This window comes from Sus scrofa, chromosome 6 (genome assembly GCF_054392235.1).
Source record: "Sus scrofa isolate SSC_HxYL_T2T_F1_AM1 chromosome 6, Sscrofa_HxYL_maternal_Yorkshire_Landrace_v2.0, whole genome shotgun sequence".
In the NCBI taxonomy this organism is placed as follows: domain Eukaryota; kingdom Metazoa; phylum Chordata; class Mammalia; order Artiodactyla; family Suidae; genus Sus; species Sus scrofa.
The window spans coordinates 169,291,615-169,318,897 of NC_139388.1; the positions used below are offsets into that span (position 1 = coordinate 169,291,615).

The window sequence follows — 27,283 nt, forward strand, 5'->3', positions numbered from 1 at the left end:
GTTTCTGCTCCAGACGGAAGCTGGGCTTGTCCCCATTTCACAGTCGAGGAAGCTGAGGCTGCCTCCCTGGCGCTCCTGAGAGGGCCTGCGGCTTCGTTAGTGCTTGGCCCCTGGGAGGCCTGGAGCTTGATAAGGACTTTCCGGAAAGGCGGGTGTGTTGGAAGGGGGGTCCCCTTTCCCCGCCCCTTCCCCGCCCCTTGGCCACAGCGTGGCGGGGCCGGGAGGGCCGGGGCGGAGTTGGCGTCACCTCGGGGGCGGGAGGGCGACCGCGGACCCGGCAGGGCGGGCGGGCCGGCGGGCGGACAGTCGAGAGGACCGGCGCGGCGGGAGGCTGGCAGAAGGAGGCGACCGGGCGCTGGGGATGTGACCCCGAGGCCGGCCCGGACTCGCGCGCACCCGCCCGGCGGACCCGGTGAGTGAGCGCCCGCGCCCCCCGCGCCCCCGCGCCCCGCCGCGCGGACGGCCCGGCCTCGCTTCCACTTTCCTTTCTCCGGCTGTCCCGGCGTCGCAGCGGCCGGCGGCGACCTGCGCCCAGAAGCAGGCTGGCCGCAGCCCTCGGTCCGGGGCGGAGGCCGGGAGCTGGGAAGTCGGGGTTGGGGTCGGGCGCGTCGGTCGAGGAGGGCGTGTCTCTGGCGGCGGAATGTCAGGCCTGCTCCTCTGGGTCCTGCGCCCGTCTCTCCGGACCCGGGGCTCGGGCGAGAGGGGCGTCGGGGGCCTGGAGGAGGCCGAGGCGAGGGCGCGGGGGAGAGCTGAGAGCCCTCGCCCCTACGTTTCTCTCGGATCTCTGCCCTCAGCCCTCCGCCTAACCCCCACCTCCACCACCCCCCGCCACACACACACACATCGCTCCTCTAGGCTGGATTCTGGGTTCAAACTAGGTCCAAGATCCTGTTCCAGGCCTGGGGGAGTGGCCCGTGTGGCCCTGCAGGGGGCTGGGTGTCAGAAACAGGCAGGGCCGCTCCGTGGTCTAAATTTAAGAAACCCAGATTGCCCCCCCCACCGCCCCGGGAGCGGGTCGCCACTGGCCACTTTAGGAAGTGAAAGGACATCCAGAGTTAGGAAACAGGGGCCAAGGGGGGAGGGCCATGGTTTGGGAGGTCAGGAAGGGGACAGGGATTCTGTGAGAGATAGAAACTCGGTAAGGGAGTAGGAGTGGGACGTGAAGACGGACAAGGGTCTGTGATAGAAGGGCACCTATCCATCCCCCTGCCCCTGAACTTTTATTTTCCTGGGAAAAGACCCAGGCCTTGAAATTTTGCAGCAGGAAGGTGGGACTCCAGCTCACTGGTCAGGACACCCACGATGCTTGGGGTGTGGGGGAGACTCAGTCTGTTGGGGAAACAGGAATTAGGTCGTTCTCGTTAGTGGAAAGATGCTTCCCTTTCCCTTCCACTCCCCGCACCCCCTTTCCCCTTACCTCCACCAGACCGGAGACCAGCCAGTGCCATGTGAATGCCAGGTCCTCAAGTTCCCTTCCTGGGCCTGTTCCCCATCCACAACAAGTGGGTTGGGCCAGTTGGTTTCTCAGGACTATGTCAGCCCTATGGTTCTTGATTCTGAGCTTTCCTTAAAGCCTGAGCATCCGCTATGTTCCAGGCCCTGACCTTGGCTGGGGGATAGGGTTGGTGGGGGGACAGCAGTGGTCAAAGAGCAGCCTCCACCCAAGGACAAAGATCTGGGTTCAGTAGAGGGGGCTGTGGGAGGAGGTCACATCCAACCTAACAGTAGGAGTCAAGCCAAGGGACTGAGAAAACACACAGAGGCAGGAACCGATGGTAGGTCCAGGCAGCGGGAGGAAGCCCAGGGTGGCTGCTGTAGGGATGTGGGGTAGGACAGGTAGGGCGAGGTTTTGAATGCCAGGGAGAGGGTCTGTTGGTAGCTGTCAGTGAGGGGGGTGTGCACAGGTGAAGAGCCCCGGGACCCTGGCTCACTGTAGTGTGACTGCAGTGATTTTGAAAGCACCTGCTCCAAGCTGAGTTTAGAGTGCAGGTGGCTGCTAAAGTGCAGCTTCCTCTTGGGTCAGGAAGCTCAGGTCCCGCACTGGGGACGTCTTTGGGTGAGAAGTTGAGGGGTAGGGGATGGATGACCTGCCTCATCTTTGGGGATTTTTCAAGAGGACAAGATCCCGCCGGGAGACCTGCCCCTTCCCTCCAAACGCCTCTCTCTCTCGTTTGACTTGATTCCCCGCCTCCCGACCTGGACGTTGTGTGTACAAGGAAGAATCCTCATTTCAGACACGTCTCCTTCACCAGCTTGACTTGTTGTCTGACTTGACAACTCACATGTGCCTTTGGTTACACCCAGTCACTGCCTTCTTCCTACCCTCCCTTCCCCAAGCCTGTACCGCATTACTAGAGATGTGAGGGAGGAAAATACTCCAGGGTCAGCTCTGAGGTCAAGGCCAGGCTTTGTGGCTGTATGCAAACCTCGGTCCATGTCTAGAGTCCAGGGCTCAAGTTGACCAAGGTAAGGGTCAGTGTTTAGTCTATATTCGGCCTTAGTGCTCGGTCTGGGGTTGGGGTCTGTGCTCCTGTGGCTAAGTTCCAGCGGGTACCCGGGGCTACATTTCTCAAGAGCTCACACACACAGGAGAGGAGAGAACTACCCTGGAGTCCCAGGAACTTGACCTGTGAGTGACCCAGGAAGTTGCATGGGCCAAATCTCTGCCTGCTGCAGGGGTCACCCAGCAGTGGCGGATGAGACTAGAACCCAGGTCTCCTGCCTCTAAGCCCGGGGCTCTTATCACTGTCTCCAAAGTCTGTTCTGAATCTGAGATCCTTCCATTCTAAGAGGCAAAACAAATTCTTCTGAATTCTGGATAGGCCCAGCTGGGTGATCTGCCTGTATCTTCCTACCTCCTCCCAATGCCAGGCACACAGTGGAATATCTACTGTTGGGTGCAGCGGGAGGGGCTGGTGACTTGCACAGGTTCGAGTGTGGATTTCAGGCTGGAGGAGGCCGGCTTGGGAGGAAGGATCTCCAGCTGCTGTTGAAGGAAGCGGTGCCCTTCTAGACGTGCCACCCTCCCCCTCTCCTCTCGTGCCTGCAGCCACACTCGGAGGCCACCCAGCTGGCCATATGAGGGCTCTTTCCTCTTTCAGGGTAGTAAAAGGAAAGGACATTTTTGGTAGAAAAGTCCCTTCTGCTCCCTGGGAATCCCCGGTGACCGGATGCACTAGGGGATGTCCCAGAGGAAGACCAGGGGGGGAGGCCCTCCCCCCTACCCCCAGCACAATGCAGCCAGGCTCTCCCACGCTGCACCAGCTAGCCCCTGGGACCCCAGAGGTCACCTCCTCCAGGCCCCTGCCTCCTGGCGGGCCTACAGGAAGCCTCTGCCACCTCTCTAAATGGTCCACAGCAGGTCCGAGGAGCACCTGCTTGGAGCCGAGGTCCAGACGTCTCTGAGACGCAATGAAAGTGGAGAGGAAACAAAGCAAGATGCGAGGGGCAGCGGATGCTCGGCCGGGGGAGTGAGGGTGGCTGAAAAATGGGGCAGGACCCTGGCCTAAGGGGATGAAGAGGATCTGGAGGCCAGGCCGACCTGCCGAGCTTGGCCAAAAGCCCAGAGGTGAGAGGGAAATGATGTGTTGGGAAGTCAAGCCCACGTGTAAGGTCCTGACCACCGCGCTCCCCATGCCCTTGGCCCCGGCAGGGCATCCGCAGGACCTGCTCCTGGAGACCCGGCCCTCGGCCCCGCCCGGCCATGGCGCTGTGCTTGAAACAGGTGTTCGCCAAAGACAAGACGTTCAGGCCGCGGAAGCGCTTCGAGCCTGGCACGCAGCGCTTTGAGCTGTACAAGAAGGCGCAGGCGTCGCTCAAGTCCGGCCTGGACCTGCGCAGTGTGGTGAGGCTGCCGCCCGGCGAGAACATCGACGACTGGATCGCCGTGCACGTGGTGGACTTCTTCAACCGCATCAACCTCATCTACGGCACGATGGCCGAGCGCTGCAGCGAGACCAGCTGTCCGGTCATGGCCGGCGGGCCGCGCTACGAGTACCGCTGGCAGGACGAGCGCCAGTACCGGCGGCCCGCCAAGCTCTCGGCGCCGCGCTACATGGCCTTGCTCATGGACTGGATCGAGGGCCTCATCAACGACGAGGATGTCTTCCCCACCCGAGTGGGTGAGTGCCGCTGGCAGACAGGCCGGGCCTGGCCGGGGAGGGGGGCAGCCGGCGGAGCTCGTGGCGCGGATCAAGCATTTGGTCTGATGGAGCCACGTCGTCGTCGCAGAAGAGGAAAGGCAGACCCGGAGAGACGGCCCGGAGCGGGCGTCTTGAGCTAGGGCTGCCCGACTCCCAGTTTGGGCCTCTTCTTTTCTGAAGCCGGAGGGGCCCTCCAGGGACCGCCCTAGCGTGACCACTATGATTCTCAGAACCTTCCAGAAGAGGTGCACCAGGGGGCTCCTAGCAGGTCGCCCTGCTTGGGCTGATCTGACTTGCTGCTCCTGGGAATTCCCTCTGACTCTTGGCCCCAAGAAAGGGAAGGGGGTGGGGAGTGGGGGGCTGGGTGATTACACCTCAGAGGGCTCTCTGGACAGACTTCTCCCTTGTCAGACCCAAGCCATGGGGCCTTTTCTTATCTCAGCGGGGCAGTGGGGGGGCAGGTGAGGGGAAGGGGAGAGGGTGATGTCATCCTGACCGGGAGTCCCTCCCCCGCCCAGGCCATTGCCAGTGAGGCGGGGTGGCTCAGACGATGAGCAGACCTGATGCTGCTGTTGGGCACAGCAGCCCTGCCCCACCTGGCCTCCTGCTCTGTGCCAAGGCTCTGAGAATCAGAGATGGGCGGGGCAGGGTGGTCAGGCCCCTGGGGGAGAAGTCTGGATGCTGAGGACACTGAGTCACAAAACCAGTGTCCATGCCCCTCCCCCGCTGACGGCCTGCCGTTTCCTGCACTATCATGCCCTGCGCAGGTGTCTTCATTTCCCATGGGAGGAAACGGAGGCCGAGAGAGGCACAGCGCACTGAATCAGGAGGGACTCGCACTTTCAGCTCAGGTCCCTTGGGGCCCAGGGCCCCAAGTCTCGGTGTGCAGGACAAGTCTGAGGGATCTGGGCTGGGCTTGGGAGAGCTCACAGGGAGACAGGACTCGGCCCCACCCAAGAATGTGAGGAAGGGGAAGGGCCCCAAGGAGTGGGGTGAGCCAGTGTGGGCCTGTGCCGGAGCTCTTGTTCCCTTCTGGCCTTCTGCCTCAGGCCTGTGCCATCCCAGGGGTCTGTGCCTTAGCCCTGGGATGGCTCTGCCACAGCAGAGTAGAGGCTGTAGCCACCAAGATCGCCCCCGTGAGCCTGGGGAACTGTGCAGAACTTGTGCCTTTTTCCCAGGTCCTGGACCTTTTCTCTGGTGGAGTCTGTGGCATGTATCTTTGAGAGGTGCTGCCATGTGGTGCAAAAAAGGTTTGAATCCTGCCTCCAGTCTGTCCTAATGAATGGTTCTGTGGCTTTGGGCAAGTAGGTCCACCTTTATGCACCTCTGTTTTATCATACGTAGAAGGCTGTTACACCATTATCATACCAGGCTAAAGGTGCAAAGGACCCAGCACAGGGCCTGACTCACAAATGGAAGGTTCTTCTAAGGGCTATTGACCATCTGAAGACCTGAGAGCTATCTGCAGTACTTCTCGAGGATTTAGTAATTGATTCTCAGGATTGGGGTCTGGGGCCTGCTGTGTGAATATTGCAAAGGGGAAAGAGTTGGGTGGGGCTGGAGAGAGAGGTCAGGATCCGATCATGAAATGCCTCGAGCAGGTGCCAGCCTGGGAAGTTAGGACTCAATCTTGAAGGCCCACTTTTTTGATGTTTATTTTTGCTTTTTAGGGCCGCACCTGCGGCATATAGAGATTCCCAGGCTAGGGGTCCAGTCAGAGCCGTAGCCACCAACCTACACCACAGCCACAGCATCTGAGCCGCATCTGCGACCTGCACCACAGCTCACGGCAACACCAGATCCTTAACCCACTGAGCGAGGCCAGGGCTCGAACCGTATCCTCATGGATACTAGTCGGATTCATTTCCCCTGAGCCACGGGAACTCCCAAGGCCCATATTTTTTAAAATGGACCCCAGGTGTTAATGAACTCCCCTTAGAAGGGCATCCAGGTCATGTGAGAGCACCTGCACATGCACGTGTTTCCGGGGAGACTTTTGGCATAACTTCCATCATGGTCTGAGAAGGGTTGATCAGTGACCCAACAAGGTCCCTGAGTCCTGGTGATGGGAAAAATCTGGAAGATGATTTGTATTTCAGCAGAGGAGAGGCACAGTGAGGTTCATGCTTCATTAAAAACGGAAGCGTAGCAGAAAATAAACCCCGATCTTGGTCTCCCATAGGGAAGTGTGCTAGGGAAGAGGCCATACTGGGAGAAGGCTGCCCACGTCGGGGAGGGCAGGTTTGGGCAGAGTTCCATCACCAAGATACTGATGCCCCACTTCTGTCCACCCCGCCCCCCAGGAGTTCCCTTCCCCAAGAACTTCCAGCAGGTCTGCACCAAGATCCTGACCCGCCTCTTCCGCGTCTTTGTGCACGTGTACATCCACCACTTCGACAGCATCCTCAGCATGGGGGCCGAGGCGCACGTCAACACCTGCTACAAGCACTTCTACTACTTCATCCGAGAGTTCAGCCTCGTGGACCAGCGGGAGCTGGAGCCCCTGGTGAGGCCAGGCCCCCGCTGCCCACCCCCTGCCAGGGCTAGCCTCTGTGCGTTTTCAAATCCAAAGGCTGTCTGCTTTAGAAAACCCAATACCCAGTTGGATCTGTTAGGGGATGAAATTCATTTCACCATGGATTCTGTGCTGTAATAGCAAATTCATTCCAGGATCAGTTTACAAACACAGATCTGCAGGCGGAGTTCAGGGGGAGGGGGGTGGGAAGGGTCCAGGCTGGGGCAGAAGCATGGCCACACCCAGTGGTTTGGGAAGGGGCTGCCTGGCAGGTTGCGCTCTGACTGGCCTGTCCCCACCTTGTGTCTCTGCAGAGAGAGATGACAGAGCGGATCTGTCACTGAGCCCAGACCTGGACCTTGTTGCCTGTCAGATGGACCATCTGAGCACAGAGTGGCCGGGGGAGGGCACCCTTGGGAGTCTAGTGGCAGAGGGACCTGAAGGCCCTGGGACTCTGCCACCTTCCCAAAGCCCCGACTTGTGGTTCTCAGAGTCTGCCCACCTGTCCCCCTGACGGCTTGTGAGTGGAGAAGGGGAGAGCTTAAAGGTGGACAGACAGAAGGAAAGGAGGCGTTAAACCCCTGGCCGGACGTCTGAAGGGTTTCTGTTCTGATACTTAACCCTCCCATGTGGATGTGGCTGAGGTGGCAGGAAAGGTGCAAGAGCATGAGCTGCCTGTGTGTGAGTGGACACAGATGACACATGTGCTTGTGCGTGTGTGTGTGTGAGCTTCTGACTGAGGAGTGTGTCTGTGATTGCTAGCTGCCTTAAACCCTTCCTGGCACATAGTAGGCCCTCCATGAATGTGAGCTACACGGATGGATGGATGGATGGATGGATGGAATGAAGGAAGAAAGCAGGGATTAGGGCCATCAGACCATGCCCACGTAGGAGTGATGACACGTCCCTGTCTCCACTGGGTCTGTCTGACCCTGCATGTAAGAGCACGCGATGTGGTTGTAGATGTAGCTCCATGCTTGAACCTTCCAGGCTTCCGTCTTCCATCAGTATGAGTTCTGGGGAGCTGTGGGGAGGTAGGAAGGGGACCCCTGCCCTGAAGACCTAGGTGCCTGGCCCACCATAGCCGCAGGTTCTGATTTGCTCAGTCAGAGATGCTCATAAGCTGTCATTTCTCTCACCCCTCTGCCTCCAGGAAGGTCTGATTAGAGACAGCCTCCTGGGCCTTGGGGGTGATCCCTCATGTCCACAAAGGTTCCTGGTCCTTAATTCAGGAATCACACACTCCAGCCTAACTCCCTGAATCTCCAGATGTGGTTGTGAGGATCTGAAGCCCAGCGCAAGATAATCCTCCAACCCACGGAGTTCGTGAACTTGAACTGGGAAACTCCAGACCCTTGTCACCTGTCTGGGACACTGAGGACCACGTAGCTGTGAATGGACTCTTCCAGCCTTGGAAAGCCCCCAGCCTGCAAAGTTCTGCCTCCTTCCCAACAATCCGTGAGACGTTCCAGCTGGCTGGATCTCAGAGCATAGCTATCCACAGAGCAACTGGGGTGTTCGTTCAGCCCTCCATTTCTCAGTGCTTCCCTGCCCAGCCCTGTGCCCAGACCCACAGGAGGGGAAACTGAGGCAGGGGTAGGGCCCTCCTAGAGCCTCCAGGCTGGGAGGCCAGGATAGAGAGCCAGAAGGGACCTGGGGAATCATCCAGTCTCACTCGCAGAAGGAAACAAGCCAGGAAGCGAGGCCGGAGAGACGGTCCCAGGCCTCCCAGGAAGGCTTCTGCAGAGCCGGAGGAGAGATCAGGGCATCTGACTCCCACCCCAGGCCTGCGGATGGCTGCATAGGGCGAGGAGATGAACGCAGAAAGAGGGCTTGACAGCCTTTCTCCAGGATACAACTGTCCCTGCTTTGACCAAGGATTTCTAGCCAGATGCCCGAGTGCCCTACTACCCCTCTGGTCTGCTGGGGTTGTCTGCCGAGCCAAGCCTCCAAAATTATGCCCCTCTCCGTGGCCCAGCAGCTGCCAGATCTCTGGGGAAGCAGATGGAGCTGCTGGGGCCGGCCAACTGGACCCGGGACAGCTGCCTCCGGAGAAGTTCTCGAGGGAAACACTGGCCTAGCAGCTTTGCCAGAACCTCTGTGTGAGGCGGTGGTCAGAAATTCTCCCGAGCAGGACTGGGGATTGGAAGACGGAGTCTAGGCTATGGCCAGTGCTGATTGTGGGAGGGGGTGGGGGTAGGGAATCTATTTTTGTGAAACAGAGGGAAACTTTATTGTTGTTATTTTTGGTAAAATAAAAGAGGCAAACTAAAGGCCCTGGTGGGAAGCTGTGGCCTGAGTGCCACATGGCTCCTGGGCAGGCTGTAGAAGGAGCTGGGCCAGGATGGGGCAGGGAGGGCTTTCTGTCCTGAGATCCTGGGCCATGTGGAGGGCTGGCTGGTGTGGTCATGTCTGGCCCAGCTCTCCAGGGTGGGGCCACCAAGGTTTTCCCAGGGCTCTGGACATTCTGGACCCAGAATTCCTGGGCTAGGCTGGGAACTTCGGTGTGGGGAGGGCTGGCCTTTGCCTTCTGGGAATTCAGTCTCAAATCCCAAGGAGAGTCTTGTTTTGGCTCAGGTCACCTTTATTGGAGCTAATGGGTTAGGGGACAGGGCAGAAAGACAGCCCTAACCCTAATCGCAACAGAGGAAACCCTTCTTTTTTTTCTTTTTTTTTTTTTTTTTTTGGTTTTTGGCTTTTGGCTTTTTAGAGCCATACCCACGACATATGGAGGTTCTCAGGCTAGAGGTCTAATTAGAGCTGTAGCTGTCAGCCTACACCACAGCCACAGCCACGCCAGATCTGAGCCACGTCTGCCACCCACACCACAGCTCATAGCAATGCTGGATCCTTAACCCACTAAGTAAGGCCAAGGATCGAACCTGAGAAACTTCATGGTTCCTAGTTGGATTCTTTTCCACTGTGCCACAATGGGAACTCCAGGAAACCCTTCCTAAGGGAAGCTGTTTGTTGGATGCTGGCTAGAGCTCCAAGTTGGGGTGGAGGGACATGGGGCTGACCCCTGAGCTTATTCCCCAGGGACACCCAAGGCTCTTAGCTTAGGTCTTTTTTTTTTTTTTTTTTTGGTCTTTTTAGGGCCGTACTCGCAGCATGTGGCGGTTCCCAGGCTAGAGGTTGAAATGGAGCTGTAGCTGCCACCCTATGCCACAGCCACAGCCTTGGAGGATCTGAGCCTCATCTGCAACCTACACCACAGCTCACAGCAATGCTGGATCCTTAACCCACTAAGCAAGGCCAGGGATCGAACCTGAGAAACTTCATGGTTCCTAGTTGGATTCTTTTCCACTGCGCCACAACGGGAACTCCAGGAAACCCTTCCTAAGGGAAGCTGTTTGTTGGATGCTGGCTAGAGCTCCAAGTTGGGGTGGAGGGACATGGGGCTGACCCCTGAGCTTATTCCCCAGGGACACCCGAGGCTCTTAGCTTAGGTCTTTTTTTTTTTTTTTTTTTTTTTTTTTTGGTCTTTTTAGGGCCGTACTCGCAGCATGTGGAGGTTCCCAGGCTAGAGGTTGAAATGGAGCTGTAGCTGCCACCCTATGCCACAGCCACAGCCTTGGAGGATCTGAGCCTCATCTGCAACCTACACCACAGCTCACAGCAATGCCGGATCCTTAACCCACTGAGCAAGGCCAGGGATCGAATCTGCGTCCTCATGGATGCTAGTCAGATTTGCTTCTGATGAGCCATGATGGGAACCCTCAGTTCAGGTCTTGCTGCCCTTCACCCTCAACTTCCCAGGCAAGAGTTGAAAAACACCTTGGTTCTTAAGCATCAGCAAAGGCCCACCTAGAGCTCTTCTTTCTACCTGAAAAGGAAACAGCCTGGCTTCATGCAGTGACTCTCCTGAGAGGCAGAGACCTGGGTTCCAGTCCCAGCCCAGCCCCTAAAGTACTTTGGCGCATTCCTTTCTCCTCGGGACCTCAGTTTCCCCCCATCTACTTCATGACCAGGGTGGGAGTAAAGGACTTAGTGATCTCTGAGCTCTTTCGCTGCTGGTCTGGACCACTCGCAATAACAGCAATAACAGCTAACGCTGTGTGTTAGGTACCGCTCTAAAGGCCCGACATGTATACTAGCTTGTGGAGTCAAATGCGTCTTTAACCAGGTGCTTGGCTCCCTTCCCGGTGCCAGGTATTCCTCCTTGCATTGCTCTAGGATCTGTAAGGCCCTCCACTCTGCAGCCCCTTCTTCCGGCTTACCAGAGGAGGCCCCAGTCCAGCGTTCTAAAAGGTGGCTCTGCTTGCACACCTCCTCTGACAGGTCACTCTCTACTTCCTCAATTAATGGACAGCTTCGATTCTTAGCAACTTCAGGCTCTGGGCTCATAGTTGCTTTGGAATGCACCACGTGAGGGTAGATTTATCTCCGAACTGTGGCCGAGGCCTTACATGGGAACGTATGAATACATCAGGAAGCCCTCACAAAACTATTTTGAGAAATTCAGAGGGATGCTTGGAGATAACAAGACACAGAAAGAAAGAGATAAAAGAGAGCTGGGGCCTTGGTAACAGCAAGAAAAGACCCCCCCCCCCGCCTCCCCCAAAAGGCAAAAGTTGGCAGAAGAGGATCCTGGGAGAGGCAGTGTTTCAGGGATAGAGGGACAGTTTGGTTGGGCAGCCAGGCTGCAGAAAGCTTTGTTTTCCCTTTGGCTCAAGATCCATAAAACTGTTTAGGGAATGAGGAAGCGAGCCATTCTCCCCACCTGGAAGCAAAGCATTCACCTGCTGAGTAAAAGACGCCCACCACCCTTGGCCCCCATGAACACTGTGGCCTCTGGAGGTTCTTGCTGCTACTCCCTCTAGGAGCTGTATGGAATGCTTGGTGAAGGGGGCCACAGGCATGGCTGATGCTTCATCAGATTTGGGAAGCCCTTCCTCCTGTCAGCCCCCAGAGCCCTCATCCCTGGCATTAACCGAATTTGGTTGCCATATGAAGGAACATTGCAATTTTGAGAACCCAGGTTGGAACATAAGTCTGAGTGACTCGGGGTCATCCGGCTATTGAGACATTCAGGGAATAGAGATAGGAAGAGGCCAGCATGGTCTCTGAGGACCTGAAGCTTGGATGGGCCTGGAAGGCAATGTGGGAGAGGTCAACTTACACAGGGGCCTTCAGGTTGAACTGAGAGATCCAGGAAGTAAATGAATACAGAAGCTTGGGAGAAACCCCCTGCGCCACCCGCCTCCAGCCATCACCTAGACTGAGAAATCTAGCAAAGCCTTGAGTGTTCCCAATGTTTCAGACCTCCTTTCTTTATGTAGGCGAGACAGTTGAGGAAAGGGAGCCCAGAAGAGGAAAGGGAACAAATGTTTGTCAGGTGGATGATGGGAAGGAAGTCCAAGAAGCTCTGTAACAAGCATTGCTCATCAGACCCTCACAACAATCCTGAGACAAGCAGGGAAAGGATGTTTACTTCCATTTCCCAACGGAGGAAACACATTCAGGCCCTGACCTAACCCCCAGTCAGCACTCTCACTCCCTCATCACACTGGCAGCCTGAGGGAGGGACAGGAGCTGGTTGAAATTTGAATGTATTTGCAGGAAGTTTTCTGCAAGAAATGAACACAATGGGAACTCCAAGAAATGAACTTTAAAAGTTTTTTTTTCTTTTTTTTTTAACCACTGGGGGGTAATGCTTTACTCAAGGAAAAACTCTCACCGTGAAATTACAGGCACCCAAACCTTTTAAGCAATTTTACAGAATTTGTTCTTCTTTTAAAAAAAAGACTAGCACCATTTCCCCCTATGTAAAAGCCATTAAAAAAATTCCTTCCCAGCATACAGAAGCGCTCAATAAATATAATTACACCTGCCATTGCCCGGCCTCCGCCCTCCAGGCGCTTCCCTGGCTTCCAGACCTTCTCTCCGAAAAATTCAGCGTCGGAAGAAAGTAAGCCCCGCCCCGCTCCCCCAGCCATCTCCCGCCTCTCTCGTACCACGCCTGCGCAGTTTACTGAGTTGGCCCCACCCTCTCCCTGGGCGTGGCCACCGGGGCGCAGGCGCAGCCCCGCCCTCCCACGCCCCGCTCAGGTCGGGCCCGCCCCTCGCTGCTAGTACCGCCTCTTCCGCGTTCTCGGCCGAGCGTCCTGCAGGTGGGGTGCGCGCCGGCGGCCCCGCGGGAAGTCCGCTGAGGTAAAGCCCAGACGGCGAGGTGTCCCTGCTCGTGAAATGGGGCAGGGGTCTGTGACTGAGTCGTGTGCCCGGGGTGGGGCAGCAGGGCCTTCAGAACGGCCCGAGGTCACGACCCGATACGGCCGCGAGGGGACCGCCGAAGGCGACCCTTCTTCAGGGCGCTCCTCCAGGTTGCTTCTGGGACCTGGCGGGACCCCGACGGTGACGAGCTCTGCGCGCGGCGCGTGTCCCGGCCCGGGCTCAGCCTGTGCCTGGGGTCGCGGCTTGGGCTCTGACAGGCGTTCGAGGTCGAACTGCCCCACTTGAGGCCAGTTTGACACTCAGTCCCTCTCAGGCGCTGTGGCAGAAGTCGAGGCTCAGGCGGTCCAGTGTCATGAAGTTTTCCATGTGAGGAGTTTATCGTGTCTGTGTACCCCATTATTTAAAGTTAACTGTGTTCACTTGAAAGCTCCTGGCCACTGTGGGTCCATGTACAGCGGAGAGGTCATAGCACAGTCTCTGTCCTTGCGGACTTTACAGGCTCCCTGTCGGACGGTCAGTAGCACATCAGCACGGGTGACAGGATGGAAGTGTTGGAAGTGCTTGACTTCGTGTCACGTAGCCCCGGGTTCAGATCTCACCTCTGCCACTTCCTAGCTGTGTGGCCTCAGGCGAGTCATTTCCCCTCTCAGAGCTTTAGTTTCTCCTGCATAAAAAGGGCATATGGGAGGGTCATTGTGAAAGGTGCATAGGCCTCCATGAGCCCCCTCGGTGGCATCTGTCATGAGTTGTGTGCTGAATACTTGGTGCCTGAAATGGCTGCGATTTCTGGGAATTAGGTCATTTGCCCTGGGGTACTTTAGAGAGGCCTTGCGGGGAGGTGACCTAGGTCTTGAAGCCTCAGTGGGATTTATAGGTTTAATTGACCTTGTGGCTTGGGTCAGTGCTAACTGACCAGGGCCCATGTGCCCAGCACTGTGCTGGGCAGTTCATGTATATCGGTTCACCAGATCGTCAGCTACTGACCAGGTGATTTCAGCCCCGCTGTCCTTAGCCTCGGCCCCTCTAAAGAAAGCTTGTCTGGAAGTGATGTAAAGAGGAGATCCAGGGTTGGTTTTTTATGTGGAGCTGGTGGTACTCGCTGCCCAACTTCTCCCACATCTTCCCATTCTGTGATCCATAGGGTTAATTGGAGTTCTTGGCTTTCTCTGGAGGCCCTTTATGTGAGTGGATTTTGAGGATTAGAGGACCTGGTAAGGGAGTGCCTCTTCTACGCAGATTCCATGAAGCTGAACCCTGGCAGTGAGAAGCTCTGTGAACAGGAGCTGTTGGATTTTAGCACCTGCTTATGAAGCACCAGTGGTTTCCTATTAGGTGATCCCATGCCAAGTCTAGTAATTTGGTTCCGTTTGTCCTTTTCATGGGTGCCTATGGGATCTTCCTGAGACGGTATTTTCATCATGTTATATGTTGGCTCTGAAATCTTCGTGGGCCTCGTTGCCTACCACATAGAGGTTGGACTCCTCGGCCTCACAGACGAGTCCCTCCAACATCTGTTCTCAAATCTCTCTCCTGCCGTTTCCCTTTATTCTCCCAAACCTGCACCCTGTGCCCCAAGCAAAATAAACTAGATGTTTTGGTTTTTTGTTTTGGTTTTTTTTTTCTCTCAAACACTCCTTGCATGTTCCTTTGCCTACATTCCCTCTTCCTGGAGTTCCAGCCTCCTCATCTTTCAAGGCCCGTGTCTATGTGACCTGTCAGCGAAGCTTCTCTGATCCCCCTGCTGGGTTAGTTGCCCCCCTTCCCATCTTCTGTAACAAAGCCTCACCTTGAATATAGCTCTCTTCGCAGTCTGCCTTGGGGTGTGTCACCCCATGTGTGCTCTAAGTGCATTGATGGAAAGGGATCCTGTCTGTTTCTTCCCTCCTTGTCTGGCACATAGTAGGCCTCTACAGTGTTTGCAGTTGAATGAGTCAGGGACATTTTTTACTTACTCGCTTTGGTCTTTGTTTTATGAGCTTTCAGGTTCAGAGTGGGCCTTTGTGTTCTTCCTTCTCTTTGTGCCTAAGGAGAGCCCTCGTTTAGATTGATGTGGTGCCCTAGTTACAGGCATCAAAGGCAAGAAAGTGCAGGAATTTTGCGCAAGGCAGGATTCTTCATCTCCACTATTGTTTTAAAGCTCTTGTCTTGCCTTTGCTGTGAGTTTTGTTGGCGGGGAGGTGGTGCTCTGTTCAGGAAGCTGCACTGAATGTGACATAGGTCACACAGGGGAAGGTGCACAGGTGGTTTACTAATCAGTTGTCCTGGACTTGGCCTTGGCCCTTCTCCTCTGGGAACCAGCAGTTACGATTTTCCCTTGCCAACAGCTTCAGCATCTGGAACAGAAGGCAGTTTGTTGATCGTAGAAAAATATACCTTGTTGAAAGATAAGGAACTTGGGAACCATCTCGTTCTACTTCTTCAATTTTATAGATAAAGAAAGGCCCGCATAGGTGGAAAGGACTTGACCAAGATTGGACAAGACATCAGTCAGTGGTGGAGGTAGAACTAGAAGTGAAAAGTCCTGATGCTGTTTGTTCCAGTCTACTATATTATTGAGATCTAACATTTATTGAGTATTTACTCTGTGGCAGATACTGTTCTAAGTGCTTTATATGTAACATCTCAAAACTCTATTTTATACACTTGGCAACTGAGGCAGCTACAAATCATTCAGACCTACTTTCAGATTCCACAACTCTGCTTTTTAATATGGTTTTAATGGCTGTCTTCTTCTAACCAGCGGGGTAGAACAGTTCTCCAAAGAACTGGCTCCCAGATCACCTTTCCTCTCTGTGAATGAGGGACACCCTCCCAGCCATGTCTCCCTTTATCCTGAAGAAATGTCTTGAGAGGAGTCCAGAGTGTATTGAAAGAAGAGATGAAAGAATGAAGCAAACCGACGTGAGTATTGGTGGCTTTTAGTTTAGGAATATTAGTGTACTTTAAAACTTGCGTGTTGATCAAGTCAGGAGTTTTAGAGTAAACTTAGTCGAGGATCTTTCTGTAAAGTTTCCTCGTCAGTGGTGGCAAGATTCAAATGCGTAAACACAGCTCGTGGTATATACAAGACTGTGGTATTGAGAAATATACACAGAGGAGAGTAATGCATTTCCTGCCCTCCTGGAAGTAATTGTCTTCTCAGAGCCTTCTCCCTCCAGTGTAGTTGGGAAGATAGATGAGTACATAAATAACTGAAATCAGACCGACTGCAGTAAATGGAGTAAAGAATGTAAACAAAGTGGGAGTTTGGGAAAAGGAGAAATTAATCCCAACACGACTGAAGGAGGTCTCGCAAGGATTCCTGAATGTGGAAAATTGATGCTGTGCCTTGGAGGAGGTTCATTCCTGTGAGAAGGAACAGATTGAGCAGGAGTCTAGAGGCGGGGTATGTTGGGGGACAGGAATGGAGGTGATGGAGAAGAGAAATAAGCTAAAATAGTGGATTATGGCCACAATGTAGAGAAGGACATGGGGAGAAGAATGCTAACATTTACCAGTCTCTACTCTGCATTGTTGTTGTTGTTGTTGTTTTGGTTGAGCCTTCAGAAATTCCTGGGCCAGGGATCAAACTCAAGCCTCAGCAGTGAACCCGAGCTGCTCCAGTGACAACGCTGGATTCTCAACCTGCTGTGCCACAGGGAACTCCTACCTACCCTGCTTTGTGGCTGACAGTATATTAGATGCATTACCCACTGTAATTTGTTTAATTCTCAGAATCCTATAATATGGGAATAGTTAGCCCCAATTTAAAGATGAACAAATTGAACCTTAGAAAGATTAAAGTGATTTGCCCACGGTCAGGTCGCTGGTGAGTGATAGAGCGTGGTCCACACCTATGAGTGTTGGATTCGAAGACCCATGTACCTTTCATTGTGCTGCGAGGCTCTGAATGCCATGAGCAGGGCTCTTTTTAGTCAGCCTGGCTGCAGAATGAAGGCTAGTAAGCAAGTCCGAGAATGGGGACATCAATGAGGAAGCTGGTGGAATAGTCCAGTCCAGGCTTAAACTGTGAACCACTGACCTAGTATGGAAGCTGCCTGGTGTAGGTCTGCTTGATTGGTTTAATATGGGAGCATTTGGGCAGCTCCTAAAGTACCATTAATCAGCGCATTGCCATCTTCACTAGTAGAATCTTAGAGTCAGTCTGCAGAGGCTGCTGGCACCCTGGTATTTCAAGCACAGGTTCTCATGTGAGATTAGTAGTTCATTAAAACAGTGTTTGGGGAGGAAGCCCACATAGCACATACTGTTCGTTGATTTTCTCACCCTCAAATCCAACAAGAACGTATAATGGAGGAAAGAGAACTACACTTGCAGTCAAGAAGCATTCAAGTCCTAGTTCTGCTCATCATCCTCTGAGAGTCCTCAGTCTTAGCTTCTTTCTCTGGAAGCTCATGTCTGAGATCACTTCTCTTGCTAATGTTATGTGTTGCTTTGCCGTTCCTGCTTGGGGCAGTATAAGGAAGAAGCTGGGAACATGAACTTGCATTCAGAGAGTCTAAGATTTAAATTCCAGCCTGTCACCCTTCTTCCAGGGAGACAGTAGTAGACTCTAGAGTTGAACTGTGTAGCTTTGAGTCCTGACTCTGTCAATTGCTGGCTGCTTGACTTGGACAAATTACTTCACCTTTCTGGGTCTTAGTTTCTTCACTTGTAAAATGCCTACAAACATGACCTACCTTATGGGGTTGTTATGAGGATTGAGATAGCTTATATTAAACACTTAGCACAGTGCCTGGCACACAGTAGGCACTCAGTGAATGTTAGCTTAATAGTAATACTATGAATAATTATTATTAATATCCAATTAGGTATTGTTTTTATAGAAAAACTATTTTTAGGGCCATGTTCCCTTCTCTGAAAATGTCTTACTGTGACATTGTTTGCCTTCTCTTTCTTTCAATGTCCCATCAGGAAAATTTGAAATACAGCCATACCTCATTTTATTGCACTTTGCAGCTATTGCATTTTTTACAAATTGAAGGTTTGTGGCAATCCTGCATTATCAGATGATGGTTAGCATTTTTTAGCAATAAAGTGTTTTTAAGTTAAGGTATGTACATTGGGGTTTTTTTTTTTTTTAAGATATAATACTATGGCATCCTTAATAGACTACTGTATAGTCTAGATGTAACTTTTATATGCCTTGAGAAACCAGAAAATGTGTGTGACTTGCTTTATTATGATATTGGCTTTATTGCTGTGGTCAGGAACCAAACCCTCAGTATCTCCAAGGTATGCCTGTACTAGATTGTCACATTGCTGGATTGCAAAGCAGGACATGACAGAAAATGCCTGTAAGAAAAGTAGCAATTAAAAGTCAGTGGCTCTTGGAGTTCCTTGGTGGCTCAGCAGGTAAAGGATCCAGTGTTGTTACTGCTGTAACAAAAAAAAAAAAAAAAGAAGAAGAAGAAGAAGAAGAAGAAGAAAGAAAAAAAGATCAGTGGCTCATTAGAAAATTCTACCTGACTCGTGTTTTCACCACCTGGTCTCCCCTGGAAACAGGAACAGAGCCGTATATTTATTTCCTTTTGCCCAGCCTTCCACAGCTGTATTCCACAAAACCCCTCCAATTCATTTGCCAAGAAGTACCACAACAGTATTTCAGGAAACGTAGTCCCTAATTTGGTTCTTCTTTTTCTCCAGCTTAAGCCCCTGTGGCCTTAACTTAAGCCATTTCTTCTTGTTCCATTTCCCATGAATATGGAAAAGTTCCTTCTGATTATAAAGGGAGAATGAGATCAAGATTTTCTCATGAGAACCTTTTGTATACTTAAAGCCAGAATCAACTTAGGCCTCATCTTCTCTTCTCCAGGCTAAACAGCCTTGGTTTCTTTTACTTTGCTCTTAAAACCTATTTTCTGTTGCACGGATCACATTGGTCATGCTTCTTTTCTTTCTCTTAGGTCTTTCTACTTCTTGGCAGTGACCCAGACTGTGCTTAGTCTGCTCATAAGAGTCCAACTAAAACAGTTTAAGGGAGGAATAACTTCAGGTGTTTTTATTCTTTCATTAACATTCATTGAATGTTTGCCCCATGCCAGGCGCTATGCTCGGTGTAGGGGACCCAGAGATGAATCAGACACAGTCTCTGCCCTATCCGTAGCTCACGGTCTAGGGGAAGGTGTGCAGTAAATGTTACAGGTGCTGTGACTGAGTTATGCTCGAGTGTGGGAAGCTGGAAATTATTTAGGGCAGTTAGGTGGAAACTGTCCAGCCAGGACTTCTGTGGGGGAGTGATAAAGTGTGGTGCTGGAGGGCTAGGCTGGGGCAAGACTGTGGAGGCCCTGAGTGACAGCATAGGAGCTCGGTTATTCCAGAGGCAGTGGACACCAGTAAAGGTGTTGGAGCAAGGAAGTTCCAGGCTCAAATCTGCCTTTGGGGACCAAGGACAAGGCACCACCTCAGCTTATCTGTCTTTTCTGTCTCCCCACTGACATTTTCTGTCTTAAAAGTAATATGATAGACCTCTTGTTTGTATACTTGGGGAGGATGGTTTGCTCTAAAACTTCTGCACAGAGACTAGCTCGTAAGCTCTGGAAAAATTTCATTCCCTGTGCGTCAGGATGTTCCTGAATAATTGAGAGTTGGGCGCCTGGTCTGTATAAGACCCAGTGGCCAATCTGTGAGGTTTGACCTGGCCTTATTCACCCCTTCCCAGCTCTGTACCACGAAGAGGTGCAGGAATGAGGAGGGGGTTCCAGGGCTCATCTGGGTGTTTAGCAAGGAGAACTATGGGGAGTCAGTAGCATGAGAGCCAGAAGTTCTTTCTGGGGAAGACAAGAGGCCCATCAGAATTTGGAATGGTGTCAGAAGGAATCAGGGCCAACCAGGCACTTAGAATCCTGGGTCATGTGTCTGAAAACCTCCAAATTCCATCTCTGCCTTTGTACTTGGCTCTCAGTTTCTTCTATCCTGCTGCCCCATTGTGGTTTATAGAGTGGCTGGTTTGCTTTCTAGGGTCACACCTGATCTGGGGAAGCCATATCCCAAGCTAGAGTAATAATTACTATTTATTGAGTGCCTACTATGAACCAGGCATTGTGCCATGAACTTGACCTGCATTAGCTCATTTAATTCTCACAAAATCCCTGTCATGTAGGTGTTATTGCCCCCATTTTACCGATGATGACAGTGAAGCACAGAGAGGTTGAGTATTACATCATTAGCACGCGGTAAGGCCAGATTCTGAATCTATGCCCTAAAGGCTTGAAAGCCCATGTACTTTCTACCTCTCCAGCCCAAGAGTGGCTCCAAGCAGCAGAATAATGCAAAGTCCATAGAGGAATTCTGAAGGTTGTTTTTACTATAGGCCTAGTAGAAGTAGAAGTGAACAGAGAAGTGTGTGTGTGTGTGTGTGTGTGTGTGTGTGTGTGTGTGTGTGTAAGAATGGAGTTGGGGGTGCGGGGGGGATAAGCTGGGTTGGCAAACTGGCCTACAGGCCATATCTGGCTTATCACGTATTTTAGTATCGACTGCAAACTAAGAATGCTTTTTACATTTTTAAATGGCTTGGAAGAAAATTCAAAGAAAATTAATATTTTGTGACGAAAATTATATGAAACTAAAATTTCAGCACCCATAAATAAAGTTTTATTGAAATATAGTGACACTCATTTACACATTATCTCCAGCTGCTTTTGCTCTACAAAGGCAAAATTGAGTAGTTGTGACAGAGACCATGTGACACACAAAGTCTGAAATATTGATGGCCCTTAACAGAGAAACAATTGCTAACCTCTTACATCAGACAACAAGAAGGGTCAAGGGTTTTAAACCTGCGGCAAGACTAAAGGCAAAGAGTTAAAGTCAAGGCATTCAAGGTTGTCCCCTGGAAGTGCTGAGGCCATGAGGAGAGGAAGCGTGACCTTCTTTGGGTCCTGGAAATAGTTTTGTTGGGCCACAGAGATTTGCTTGGGAATAAAAACCATAATAGGGATTATTCTTTGTGGTAACATTCTCAATTGAACAATAAAGAAATATTTTGTGGATGAAGTGATCCATTCAGATATTTACTGAGCCCCTTTTTCATGAAGATACGACATTAGATGCTGGAAATACAAAGATGAAAAAGATATGTCTTGGCCTTTGTGGAGCTTATGGCCTCGTGGGAGAGCCACATGAGCATGAGTAGAGCCAACTCCGAGTATTATGATAGCAGACATGGTTTCAATTAAATGCTGGATGAAGTAGAGAAAAGAGTCAGGAACCATTCCTATAATTTGTGAGCCTGCTTTCAGTAATTTACGATGGACCTGGAAGGATGAATAGGTGTTGTTTTTCACGGAACTACAGGCCAGGCTGAGGGAGGGTCTGACAATGGGAATATTTGGAGCTTATGAGGTTGGAGGAGAAAGAGACGTTAGAAACGATTTAAAAGTTCTGTGGCTGGGTGACTGGCAGGATGATGTAATCTGATGGAGAAGAAGAGAAAGGGGGAGGGGGGTGTGAGGGGGCTGGGGACAAGTCCCGTTTGGAACATGTGATTTGAGGTAATGGGGAAACACTTTGGCTTCCCTTTAGAAAAACACCAGAAATGTTGGCAAGAGCACCTGGAATTTGGATTTAAACTACATTTTCAGAGCTTTTCCACTGGGAAAAGAGGAAGTACATATTCATTTCGTAGAGAAATTGACAAATCAACTTTGGCACATGATAGCTAGCGCTGTGAGAGTAAAAATAGCCGTGGACATGCAGAGAGTGAAGTCATCAGATGAAGACTAGCAGTAGTCGTGCATTGGGCGTCAGACTGTATCCTGTTCATGCCACCTGCTGCTCTCAGCGTCTACGTTACGTCCTGACTCTTGCCTCCTGCTTGTGAGCCTTGGATCTGATCACTAGGAGATGGAGCCAGAACTCACTCATCTCTAAAAAAGTGGACAACAGAGACGTGGGAGCTTTTACCTTCCGCCTCAGGCTCCTCAGTGAACAGAGGTGTCCATATCTGCCATCCAGGTCCATTTATGGCACCTCGTTAAACCTTCACATGTTTTGTGTCAGCATCTTGTTTTATGCGGTTTGATTTGGTTTTGTCTTTTTTACAGCTGCACCCGCAGTGTATGAAAGTTCCCAAGCCAGAGACTGAATCCGAGCTGCAGCTGTGGCAGCACCAGATCCTTTAACCCACTGCGCTGGGCTAAGGATGGAACCAGAGCCTCCACAGGGACCTGAGCTACTGCAGACAGATTCTTAGCCCACTGCACCACAGCAGGAATTCCTGTGCCAACATCTTAAGTGCTCGGCATCTGATTTTAAAGATGGTGACAATCTGTGATTGCCTTGTGTTACCTCCTTACTGGTAACTGGCACATAAGTTTGGGGAACACAGGTTGATTTTATCTTCTCTGGTCATTTGTTTAAAGTCAGCATTTTTACATCCTTTCTGTTTCTGCTTTCTGACAAATTTCATGCCAGGTATGATAAAGCAGAGGCCGATGAGGAACTGAAGAAGGCCTGCCACATACAGAGGCCATTGAAATACTTCCTGGAGCTGGAAGACAGCCGCCCCCCTGACAGGAGCATTATTGCCTGTGGAGTTTTAAATTTACAGAGGATTCACTTTGCAAAGTTGGACAGACCTATAGGTAAGTTTTGGATGCAATTTTACTTAACCTTTTAGATTGCCTCAGGTTGAAATTGCAGTCTCCCCCGCTCTCTGAAAGTAGAGCATTCCTCTGAAACCTTTCTTAAGCCAAAATGGTGTAAAGCAGTTATCTTGGGACACGTCTTGCTGATGGATGCACAGAATAAATGGAGACCAAGCGCAGATGCTCAAAGACACAGTTCAGAGCTCTGGCAGCTTGATGCTGAGTGTGGTTCTTGGGGAAGGAACTTGGCTGTACCACTCTCACTGCTCAGGGTGCCTTCTGCCTCATACTGTTTGCTGCAAAACAAATGCTAAACCCTATTTTCACTTCATCCTTCTTCATAAAAATGAAACTCCTCCTCGTATGTCTTGTAAACAGATACGTACTAATGTGGGTCTTTCATGAAAGCAGAGTGGCGGAAAGCAAACTGTCCAGAAGTGAGGAGACATGTATCTGCTGTTGCCAGAGGAAGGGGTGATCGTCACTGCTGTGGCTCAGGGCACAGCCAAAAAAAAAAAAAAAGAAAAAGATTTGAGTGTTCAGTTGGGCAGGTAGGATTAGCTGGGCCGCCTGCATGCCTAAGATAGTTACCAAGTAGGGAGAAACATGTTTCCATGAGAATAAAATGGCAGAGAGAATCATAAGGAAAACTGTGCAGTAAGCAAAACGTATTTATTTCTTTTTCATTATAACCAACTGTATCATAACCAAAGTCAAATACAACAGAAGTATAAAAATAAAATTCTGTACCCACCCAATTTCATCCTCCCAAAGTAACTGTTGGTAGCATTGACTTGAGGTTTATCTTTTCAGGTTTGGTTTTGTTTTGTTTTAGGGCCACACCCGTAGCATATGGAAGTTCCCAGGTTAGGGGTTGAGTCAGAGCTATAGCTGCCGGCCTACACCACAGCCTCAGCAACGCCAGATCTGAGCCACACCTGCAACCTACACCACGGCTCATGGCAACTCTGGATCCTTAACCCTCTGAGCAAGGCCAGGTATCTAACCCGAATCTTCATGGATACAAGTTGCGTTAGTTACCACCGAGCCACAACAGGAACTCCCAGGTTTTGTTTTTTAAATAAGTGTGACGTATAAGAGGACATGTTGAGGTGTTCTGTCTGGCATGCTGACCTGAGTGCGCCTCGTGCCTGGCAGGTTATAAACACTGCCTCATCTGGAGATTGGTTCAGGAGAGGGCTGGGTGAGAATGGCTGTAGCCTGATCTGTGAGTTTTCCTTTTTTGCGGCTCTGCCACCCTTCTTCACCTGAAGCTTGCTTTCCAGTGCCATGGTCTTCCCCTGCTCCCCATCCCCAGCTAGCTGCCTTTCCAGAATTCCCTCTTCTCAGATGGTACTACTTCTCTTAAGGTTACCTGGCTTTGGTTAATGACCACGTATTGAGGTTCCCCTCTGTGCCTGGCTCCATACTAGGCAGTAGGGATAGAGAGAAGTTAGACTCCCTGCCGTCCTTCAAGGAGGCTGGTGGGCTTTGACTCGTCCACCACGTCCGGTCACTGGGCAGGAGCAGGACCAGCTTTGCCTCTGTGGCTTCATTCCCTCTCCCAGTAATACCCCTCGCCTCTTCCTTCTTGTCCCTACCTCAGCGACACGCCTTCCTTGCCTTCCTGCAGGTTGTCGTCCCAGCCTCACTCTGCCCTCCAGTCCCTCTCCTGCCTCCAGTTTTTTCTGCCATCCCCATTAGTTTGATAGCCCTAAAGCACAGCTCCAGTGGCGCCCAGTCCCTCCCCGTTGCCTAGGACAGTGGTTTACAGGTACACTCTGCAAACCCTGGGGTCCTTGAAAACCTTTCAGGATATCTGCAAGAGCAAAACTATTTTCATAACAGCCCAAAGATACTATTTGCGGTTGCAAAGCAAGAGCAGGCAAAACTGCTGGTGTCATAGCGTGGATCCAGGCAGTGGCTTGAACGTCGCTAAAAGTCATTGTATTCCTCACTGCCATGCACTCATGGTTTTTAAAAAATGCCGTTTTCACTTAAGAAAGTCCTCGATGATGCAGTAAAAATTATTAATTTTATTGAATCTCAACCCTTGAGTACACGTCTTTTTAATATTGTGCGTGACACAGGGAAAATGGTCAGAAAGCACTCCTGCTGCTTACCAAAGTTCAGTGCTTGTTGCGAGGAAAAACACTTGTGGGATTGTCTGAATTGCAAGCTGAACTAGTCACTATTTTCATTTTTCCCTGAAAAGAATGGCTAACTAACGGCTGGTGAGGCTGGAAAGTAAACAGGTACCAGATGTTAGAGGGCACTGTAGGCTATGTTAATAAACTTGGGGAGCTGACTTCCGCCTGCCTTTTTCAGCTTTTTATACTATCTTGGTCACACCAATCTGTTCTTTTACTCTTGCCTGCTATTTTTTTCTTTCTTTTTTTAAAAAATTGAGGTGTAATTGACATACGACGTATTTGTTTAAGAAATACAGTGTAATGATTTGATATCTGTGAAATGATCACCACAATAAGTCTAGTTAACATCCATTACCATACGTAGTTGCAGAATTTGTGTGTGTGTGATGAGAACATTTTTTTCTTTCTTTTCTTGCTTTTTAGGGCCACAGGTATGGCACATGGAAGTTCCCAGGCTAGGGGTTCAATCGGAGCCACAGCTGCCAGCCACAGCCACAGCCACAGCAACTCGGGATCCGAGCCGCATCTGCGACCTACATCACAGCTCATGGCAATGCCAGATCCTTAACCCACGGATCGAGGCCAGGATCCTAGTTGGCTTCATTACTGCTGAGCCATGACGGAACCCCCTGATGATCATTTTTAGGATCTACTCTCTTAGCAACTTTCAAATATTATTTCAGGTATTATTAACTGTAGTTGCTATGCCATACATTATATCCCATGACTTATTTATTTTATAAATAAAGTTTGTACCTTTTGAGCCCTTTCACGCCCAGTTTTACCCACCCTCCACCTGCTATCTCTGACAGTCTGCAGTCTGTTCTCTATATCTATTAGTTTGTTTTTATTTTTTTCAGATTCCACATATAAGTGAAATCCTACAGGTCATAGAGTATTTATCTTTCTTTGACTTATTTCACTGAGCCTAATACCCTCAAGGATCATTCCATATTGTTGCACGTTGCAAGATGTCATCCTTTTTTATGGCTGAATAGTATTCCACTGTATGTATATATGAGTATCAATGGAGACTTAGGTTGTTTCCATATCTTGGCTATCATAAATGCTGCTGTAATGACCAGGGAGGAGCACATATCTTTTTGAGTTAGTGTTTTCATCTTCTTCAGAAAAATACCCAGATATGGAATCCTTGGATCATGAGGTAGTTCTTTTTTCCTGCTTGCTGTTTCTTAAGCACATACTTCCTTTACCCCCTTGGCATTGCCTCTTCTCATTCCATCAGGAAATGCAGTGACAGCATTGAGGGCTGCATATGATCCCAGAATCAAAACAGAGGAAGAGGATGGGCCTGGATCTAGACCTTTGGGCCCTGGGAATCTTAGCATCCTAGCCCTGTTTGAGTCCTGTTGTGTATCACCACCCCGCCGGCACCTTAGTGGGCCTCGAGCTGCTTTCACTGTAGTGAGCGAGACGCTGTGGCCTGCATAATGCTCCCAGCCCCACTGTACCCTGGACTCTGGCGCAAACCTGTGAAATACCTCAGCCCCTTGGAATCACATTCACAGACTGTCCTTTGATCAGGACAAGCTGGTTTCACAGGGAGCTTCTTTCATCCATCATGTGTTACATTTGACTAGCTTCCGTCTGACAGTACTCTTCCCTTGACCTCGTCCCTACGTAGTGATGATATCCACAGAAACCAAATCGACCAACTGATAGGTCAGACAGGAGAGTACAGTAACCTTGTCCTGATAGCAGAGCTGCCAGCGGAACGGTGGGATTGAACTGGCTCGTTGCTCATCCTACCTGACAGGCCAAAACACAAAATACAAAACTGTCTCAGAGCAAGGAGAGGAATCTTCTGATAAATTAGGTTTTAGACTAATGTAATGATGACAGTGTGACGGTAATGCCGTGTGTTTGGATGAACTAGGGCGGAGCTGCCCAGCATTTCGACAGCACAGCACACAGAGAAAGGGATGTCGTTCAACCTGATGAGAGGATCAGTATCTCCCGGCATCGTCAGTGGGGAAGCTCAGTGAAAAGCTTGGATTCTGAGCAGGCTATCTAGATTTAAATCCCAGCCCTGTCGCTCTGATCACTATAGCTGTGTGGTGGTGGCAAATAACGCAATCTCTTTGTACCCAGTTTCCTCACCCCGTACCCAAAATGTGCATAGTAGTTATCCTTGCCTCACAGAGTTGTAAAGATTAAGTAAGTTGGTATGTGTGAAACGTGGTCTTTGTAAAACGCTGAGAATGTTGCCTGGCGTGCGGCAAGCACCCGGTAAGTGTGTGTGTGCTGTCACCACTCACTTCCGCGTCACAGAAGTGACGTTCCAGTCTGGTCTCCCCAGTTCCCTGCTCGCTGCCTCCTCCTCTGCTCACATATCTTAGTCTTGACCTCTTCCTTAGGGGTGCCCATCCCCCCTCTTTTCAGTCCTCAGTTCTCTGTTTGGGGGCCCAGCCAGCTGATGACTGCAAAGGCAGCTGAATTGATAATTATCCTCATTCGCTTACTCTCACTGCTATTCCTTCTCTAGAAAGCTCTAGTGACTGCGGGACTAACTCTCACAGGTTGGGAAGTGAATCAGAGACCTTGACATGAACTCTCAGAGGATTGGGAGAGGAGCCTGGACCGAGTCTGCCAAGCCGAGTTAGCCAGCAGAATCATGTTCTTGGGGAAGAATGGTCCTCTTTGGTGTCCCATGCCAGATGTAGGAGCCGCTCAGTTCTCTCTAGGCTCTAC

General features: G+C 51.0%; 2 protein-coding genes across 14 annotated transcripts in view; both read left to right on the forward strand.

Moving 5' to 3' along the window:
* Window positions 1-233: 233 nt before the first annotated feature.
* MOB3C (MOB kinase activator 3C) lies at window positions 234-8,930 on the forward strand. Its single transcript, NM_001445418.1, is given in 4 exon segments — window positions 234-412; window positions 3,653-4,121; window positions 6,446-6,648; window positions 6,972-8,930. Coding segments are annotated over 3 exon segments (651 nt in total). The 5' UTR covers window positions 234-412; window positions 3,653-3,703; the 3' UTR covers window positions 7,002-8,930.
* Window positions 8,931-12,730: 3,800 nt separating this feature from the next.
* Window positions 12,731-27,283, forward strand: part of MKNK1 (MAPK interacting serine/threonine kinase 1) — a 46,422-nt gene continuing 31,869 nt past the window's right edge. For 7 of the 13 annotated variants that reach the window (XM_084958126.1, XM_005665448.4, XM_084958128.1 and 4 more), the window contains exons 1-3: window positions 12,731-12,810; window positions 15,572-15,732; window positions 22,246-22,415. The gene's annotated coding sequence lies outside the window, so the exon portion shown is untranslated. 13 annotated transcript variants of the gene reach the window in all.